At 34.8% G+C, this 8,210-nt stretch overlaps 1 protein-coding gene across 1 annotated transcript; it reads right to left on the bottom strand.

The window, feature by feature from the left end:
- Nucleotides 1–4,172: 4,172 nt before the first annotated feature.
- On the bottom strand, nt 4,173–7,691 carry LOC129880591 (protein OXIDATIVE STRESS 3 LIKE 1-like). The gene is made up of 2 exons (XM_055954682.1): nt 7,149–7,691; nt 4,173–4,856 (listed from the first exon to the last, which is right to left on the bottom strand). The coding sequence occupies exons 1-2, from the start codon at nt 7,454–7,456 to the stop codon at nt 4,388–4,390; spliced, it is 777 nt and encodes a 258-aa protein (XP_055810657.1). The 5' UTR covers nt 7,457–7,691; the 3' UTR covers nt 4,173–4,387.
- Nucleotides 7,692–8,210: the final 519 nt, after the last annotated feature.

Raw genomic sequence — 8,210 nt, forward strand, 5'->3', positions numbered from 1 at the left:
CCCTTGTTCTTGAGCATAATTCTCCTTCCATTCCCGTAAGATGGCTCCAAGAGTCTTCATTTCAGGGCACCTCGCATATGTAGCAGTCATCTCTCTTCGTGGTCTGTAGTTTCCTCTCAGCATAGCTCTGTCATACAAGCATCTTGCCATCAGACTTGTAGTTTCGTGATTCTTTAGATATGGTTGTTTCTCCTTGTTTTTTCCATAATCTCCCATACCTTTGGCATGACTACTTCTTATCTCCTTCTCTTTTCCTTTGTCATGATTTTCATGCCTAAAGTCTGTTAAAGCTCCGGCCTGCATGATGGCTTCATTAATAGTCCTAACTTGTCAGCGTTTCAACTCCATTGTGGCCTAATTTCTTAGCCCTTCCATGAAGTGGAACAAGATATCTTCATCCGTGAGGTTGGAAATTTGGAGCTTGAGGTTGGTGAACTCCTTCACATATGCTTGTATGCTTCTTGTTTGCTTCAAATCCCTAAACTTGCTATTTCCCTCATAGATGACATTGTTGGGAAAGAAGGCCTTCTTGAACTAGACTTGGATTTATTCCATGTGTTGATGGTGCAAAGCCCCTTCCCTATATTTGACTCCTTTTGCTTCCACCATAGCATGTCCATCTCTGAGAAGTACAACGTGGTAGTGTAGATCTTGTTCTCATCGCTCTTCACTTTGTTACACTTGAAATAATTCTTTAAGTGCCAAATAAAATTCTCCAGCTCTTACGCGTCACGAGCATCTTTAAACCCTAGAGGCTTAGGAAAACCTCAATCTTGGATTCCATGTCTCCGTTGGATGTTGCATACCTTCCAGCTTCAATTTCTCCCTTGAGCGCTACCATCTCAGCTTTCATGATTTCAATTGTGCTTAATGCATCCATAAGCCAACACTCCAAGAAAGTAGTGTCTCTTTCATCTCCAATTCCGCATACTTACACCCCCGCCAACTCTTTTCAGATGTTATCATTCTCCTCAAGGGTGAAGTCCTCAAGAGTCTTGAATTTTTCATCGACCCCGTTCAAGCGTCTGCTTAAAATTTCCACAACCTTCCTTGCCGTGTCAATCCTTGCAATCCACTCCATTTCAGGTATAACTTCTATGGGTTGATCCCCACGTTCATCATCACTCGCCTCTGGACAAAGGTGAGTGGGATGTTAGCTTTTCGTTTGGTGTAGTGTCATACAAATATTCCTCATTCTTCTTAAGATTCTTCCTCCCCTTTGGTGCTTCTTTCCATCATCCTACCTTATGTTGGCAATGCTAGCAGTGTTAATGTCACCTTTTTTTGTCATTTTCCTAGTATCAACATTTTCTCTAATACTACGTTGTCACGGACTTAGACTTATACTAATCACACCGTGCGGCACTTGACAACGCGTTCAAGAATCTTTCACTAACTCGCAAATTCAAGTAAGCTTTTTAATACTAGATCGCTAAGGAAATGAAGAAAGACACAAGATAATTTCTTAAGAAGGCTTTTGTATTGCTCAAAGACTTGTAAGATTTTCTTGATTCTTGCTTGGCTGTGTTACAAATGAATGTCCTCTATTTCTATTACATACAAGGGGCTAACAAGTAAATAGTCTACACTATCTTAAAAGTATGAAGGTCTTTAGGAATGTTGTTTGAACTTTTTGTCGTTAATTAAAAGACTTCACTTTAGACAAAATCGTCTTTCACCATTTTTATTTAATTATTATATCATTATTTTAATGATATTAAATATTGACTATAAACATAATAAATATTAAATGGAGAAGGTTTTCATATTATGGTTAAATTCCTACACTGTAAACCTTTTTCCAACTAAAATAGACTTAATTCAAAATAGGCGGAATGACCTGAGAGACCCTTATACTTGTCTCCATTTATAAGTTGGACCCTTATACTTACGATTTTGCCAACTAAACCCTTTAATTCACTGAAACACAAGATTTTAAACCACTTTCTCATTCGATATATATGCGTGTAGCACAACTGCTTACACGTGAAATTTCATGTCATTTTATAGAATTTCATGTCATTTTTAATGCCACATAGGAAATTAAATATTAAAAATAAAGAAATAAAATGTAAAAAATAAGTTTGCACATTCTGAAAATTTTCAATATAATGTTCTTCATATTTGCTCATAATTGAGCACTAAATTCATGTCAAATTGGTCTAATTCTTCCTATTATACTTGAATTTTTTTACACTAAAAGTTCACCAACACAAACTCAACAAATTTTTATCATAATTTTGGATTAATTTCATCAATTCACAAAGCCCATTTATTGTTCTTGAAGCTTCTTAATGAAGCTTTTCAACTTTTCAATATACACCATTACTCTTCACAAATAACTCATACAAGATTCAAAAAATACTAATGAAATTGATGGGAGTATGGCAGAAGGGTTGTGGGAACTTTGCAACAAAAGAAATTTTGAATTGAAAATTTTTATTTTATTGAGAAAAACACTACATATAACTAGAAGTGAAGGTGAATTTTTCAATCTTATTCCTCATTTTCACCTTCTATTCCAGCAAATCTTTTCTATTTTTGACTCTCAAAATTTCAAGATTATCTTAACTTCATTCTTTTACCAACAAAATTCGAAAATTCGGATTTCAGAAGATTCATAGAAAAAGAGTTCGAATTTCAAAATTAAAGAAACTAAAATAAAATTTTGAGATAAGAGATTTGGTTGGCTGGGGTGAGGGGTGCGGGGCGGGCATGAAGAAGAAGAAGGAGGAGGGGGTGGGGTGGGAGTGGGGGCTGAAGGAAGAAGAAAGTTGTAGGTGAGGGGTGGGGGCTGAAGGGTTGATTTTTCTCTTTTTTGTTTTAATTTTTTAAAATGTTTTTTAATATAAAAAAAATACTCACTCGCTTTAAGACGCGTGCATTCAAATATTTTTCCATTTCAGCAATATCAGTGTCACATAAGTCCAGTCAATGGTTAGAGGAGTTTAAAATATTGTGTTTCAGTGAGTTTAAGGGTTTAGTTAGCAAAATCGTAAGTATAAGAATCCAACTTACAAACGGAGTCAAGTATAAGGGTCTTTCATTGATAAAAGTGTCATTTATTCCTTTACTTATATTATTACTTAATTACTATTTTAATATTTCTAAATTTAAACAAGATAAAAATTACGTATTAATTTTTAATGATTTATTCATGTTTGAGGAACTAATAAATTACTCTTTTACTTAAAAAAACTTTTCAATGGACTTTTAATACCAACCAACCTTCTAATTTAGTACCTATTGACAATAAGGAATTTTCTATATATTTCTAAAATACTATGGACTTTTAATACCAGCCAACTTCTAATTTAGTAGCTATTGACTCTAAGGAATTTTTCATATATTTCTAAAATATTCCACTAGGGACTATTGCTGTTCCAACATAAGCTTTCAACATGGATAATTTTATTCCACGTGGCTCTTAATAGCATGATAATGTGGCGGATCATCACCAACAAGGTGGTTATTACTATTAAGGTAAATATATAGATTGTAATTAAAAAAATTAGTTAAAAAGGATAATAATTAATCTAAAAAATTTATTTATGCAAAAAATTCTTTTAAAGTTGCACTAATATGCAGCCCAAATTGATTCACAAAAAATTTTGTCCAAATATTTTTGAAAAAATATTTTGACTATTCTTAATATGTTTTTTTAGTCATATTATAAGAAAAGAAACATTATTAGGTGCTTAAACACAGGCTTTAAATTTAATATTTGGTAAGATTTGGACGGGTCCTTGCGATAAAGCCTATTGTAAACAAAAAAGCGAGGTTACAACGCTCAACTTGATCGAAACCCCGCCACGTAAAAGATCAGTTGGCAAAACCAGTATGGTTTCCTTTTCCTAAGTTCTCCATTTAGGTTGGTAAATCTCCAATTGACATTTCAGTAGTCCAATTGAACATCAATATCAGAAAGACCAAAACAAGGTTGTAAAGAAACATTCTTAACTTAATGCTACATTATTCATCTGATGCACTACCTGGCAACATAAGTACTTATTCTGAAGTACATTGACCAAGAGTGGATGAAGACGCAGGGGGGACGGAAGAATCCTACACCACCACACTATCTATTTTTTTAATTCTATCTAATGGCTAGGAGTTGTCGACTTGAGGAAGACAACACATCAAAATTCAAAACACATTAAAGAAACAGGAGAAACGCAAAGGTTTTAAATGTATATAAGAAAAAACAACAATGTTCGGATAACACGATGACCAGACGATGGGCGGACCAATAATTACAGTGGGTAGACAGCTAGAGACTCGAACCAAACCTAGGACCGGTTAAATACGTAAGCCAACCTCCATGAAAACAAATCTGAATTTGGGTTCATAGGGTGACACAGAATAAAGCTATTGTCATGCACCACCTTTACTCCTTTATTCCCGTTAAGCTGGGAGTTGCAGCAATAGCAGCACCTTGCAGATCAGATAAGGAGAAAGACCTCCATGCATTGAATTTTTGTTCAGGAGGAGATAATGAGGATGCTCTGCTATACCTTCGTGTCTGTGGAGGAAGAGGAGGACGAGAGAGACAAGGTGATGACGGGCTTGAGTTCAAAGACTCGGAACTATAGTTACTGTCAGAGCAGCTCATAGTTGCAGCTAGAGCTGATGAACTTCTAGAGTTGATCGGTCTCTTGTACATCCCACCATTACCGATACCTGGGAAGAAACTTCGATTTTTGCCAAAGAAATTGTTGTGAGCAAGCAGGTTCTTGCGTTTCCTGGTGTATGCATCCTCTTGCTTGACAATTTCTTTAACGGAGGAAATTGAAGCTGCATCTGCTAGACTGGTGAAAGATTTCGATTTACCAGCATAAAACATTGAAATGCTCCTCCTGGAAAAAGGTAGGCAGGCATAGTTAGTGCTTGACCATAGGACAAATAGATTGCTTACATAGCTTCTATGAACAACAAAATTCTTTCCCATTTAAACTTCTGCACCCTCTGGTCCAGACAAATCATCTTGGTTGAGAATGCTCAGACACTAAAAAAGAAATAATGTTCCGAGGCTAAGATTTCAGATTAGTCCTACAAACATGTGAATTTTTGTAACAATAAGTACAGTGGAAAACCAACAATTAACAGTAAAATCAATACACAGCAGTATATACTAGGTGATGTTACAAGCTTCAAGGAGCATTTTAGGAGTCAGGAGGATATCAGCCTCCTTTACTTTCAGAAAGAAAGATAACTGGGGTCTCATATTGTCCATATGCACAAGGCATTTTATACATCGTATGACGCACATGCACCAAAGACGTGCCATACTCCAAGGAACAAATCCAAACTAACAAAAGAGAGAATCAGAAGCATTTCACACAAGCCTTGAACAGCAAGAAACCCAAAGTAATTAAATACGATCTCAAAAACATTACACAACAGCAACATACCCACTGAAATCCCACAAATGAGGTTTGGAGAGAGTAGAATGTATACAGACCATGAGGTAGAGAGGCTGTTTCCAAAAGACTCTCAGCTCAAGTGCAACAAATCCCGATAACAGAAGGAGACAATGAAGAGAATATAGCATATAACAACGAAACAATGCAAAAGTCAACCAGAGCGGAGCCAAAACAACAATAAAATCATGTGATAATCGAGGAGCCATAAACAACATACTAGGATAGATTATTAAAAAACAATAATAAACAATGATTTAAAAAAAAATAACTACAATAATACAACTACTACCATCGCAAACACCAACCACCCTAAGTAAAACAACACTACACTACCAACCTTCTACCCTAATACGTGCCCTCCACACCCTCCTAATACGTGACCTTAAAAACATTACACACATGCTTTAAACTCCTTGAAAAGAATAAGTGCCTCGATGATTACCTGGTTGTCAATGTATGGAAGATCTTTAACACGGATGAGTGTAAGAGGTCAAGTAGTTTAGCTCTAAACACCAAGGTAATACATAATGCAAAAGACTTAATTATCCATGACAGGTACAGCAAAAGCACATCCTAAATGTCAACACTAGAGTTGTATCACACTTTAATCAAGCTTACTATAACAAGTAACCATCCTACATGACATTAACTTACTGGAATGTTCTTTTAACTTGAAGATCAATAGACCAAAAATCCCAACTAAGGTTTAAACTCTGAAATTTTCTATGGAAAAGAATAAGCTTTGACCTTTTTTTAAAATGGATCAACTATCACCATCTGTTCATAAAATGATTAAAACCCACACCAGATGTTAAAACAATCCTTAAGTCCTTAACCCACAAAATGAAGGGACATGCAACATATATAACCTCCAGAGACTGCACAAGCCACATCAGCAGTTAATCCTTAATTCCTAATACAGAAACTATCTAACTGATGCATTCACAAACATTCCAACATGCCTATTGCAAATACACTCAGCACTGTCAGTTTTTCACTGACCTTTTAACATTTTTGGCTCATTTTCCTCAGAGATTCAGCAACATAACCAAACTACAAACTAAAGCTGGATCAAACCCAAGGATAGGTTTGATCGGCTGGGTGTTGGATCGAATGAACACTCAACCGCGTCATCACCGCAGGGATGGATGTCCATGTCGATCCGAATGAATCATCCTTTCCACAGAGGTAAATCTTTGCCTGCTAGGCAAGAGGACAGCAAGTTCCAAATTCTGTCTCATTAGGACATGTATTTCTATTACTATGAATCTCATTAGTATGTAACTTATATCATCAAGAAATAGCAGAATAACTATAAATCCACAAATTAAAATGACCAAACATTTGCAGATCTTTGTATGGTGTGCTTGTATGGAGGAATGATGTTCTAGTTAAGATAATTTCCTGTGTCTGGTAAATCTTGAATTATTAAAATGAAATGTTTTTCCAAGAACATTAGTTTCTACAACATATCCAGTGAGTGTTGACAAACGTTAACCCCTGCTAAATGAGGAAAAATAACTTTCCACACATTGTTATAACCTTATGAGTAAAGGAACCATCAAAAGTCAAAACGCTATCTTAGTCTCACCTTTTACACCAAATAAAACAATAGAAATATTTTTTTCACAAAATTAATTTTTCCCCAGCCATTAAAATGGTAAATTAACCTAACACATACAAAAATAAAAAGACAAAATCAACACAAATAAATAATCGACATACTTGATAGGCAAAACCTCCTCTAAGGTATCCAAATTATCCAAACCTCCAGGTTTGAATGGACTCTGTATTTCTTCGCCATCCCCGTCCGATGATGATCTACCGGCCGGCGACTCATCACTATTTCTTCCGATCGATGAAGAAGAGGAAGAAGATGAGAAAGAAGAGCTCCGATCGTCCTCCTGGTCCCTAGGATCTCCGACACCGAACTCCGGCGAGTTATAGATCGGAATAGACGTCATTCCGTGGGGGAATCCAGAAGTTTCGATCCGATGATCACTTGAATTATTTCTTCCCAACACAATCGACATATCTTCAGTTGTTAAAGAGAGAGAAAGTTGTGAAATGCAAAAACTAATACTAGTACGAGTATGAGAGAGGCGAAAAAATGGAATAAAAAGAGAGCCTTATCTTTATCCAAAGAGTATTAAATACTGCGGAGTACAAGTTGGATAATTAACAAACTTATCTTTTCATTTTCTTTAAACTAGGAAATGAGGATTACTAGCATGCATCACGCTGTAACATTACCCAATACTAGTGTTTTTAAGATGCCATCTCCACCGCCTATTACAAACATAATGTGGAATAAATTATTTATTTAATCTTGACCGCTCATTCCAAACGTAATGTCTCCACGTCTGCCTTTGATGTGAAATAAATAAATTATTTTTAAAAAATTATATTTATTCTTCATATAATGAGATTTTTAACTATTTTATATTATTTTTTTTAAATAATTAAAAGAGTAATAATGAATTAATTTATGTTATTAAATGTTTTTCTTAATAGTTGTGTTGTGTCATTCCCTAATAATTCCCTTAATATACAAGAGAGTGAGTATATGTATTGGTTTTGATATTGTTTATTTGATGTAGTATTTTGTGTTAATTATACATCCTATTAATGTTATTTGTATACATATTATATTATATTATAATATTAATAATACTGATTGTAGGGTATTATTTCTATTCTAATATATATTATTTACAATTTTTTTAAATTCTAATACACCTAATTATTTAACAATTCAAATGGTTAATAAAAATAATATTAGCATAA

This window comes from Solanum dulcamara, chromosome 2 (genome assembly GCF_947179165.1).
Source record: "Solanum dulcamara chromosome 2, daSolDulc1.2, whole genome shotgun sequence".
NCBI classification, from domain to species: Eukaryota; Viridiplantae; Streptophyta; class Magnoliopsida; order Solanales; family Solanaceae; genus Solanum; species Solanum dulcamara.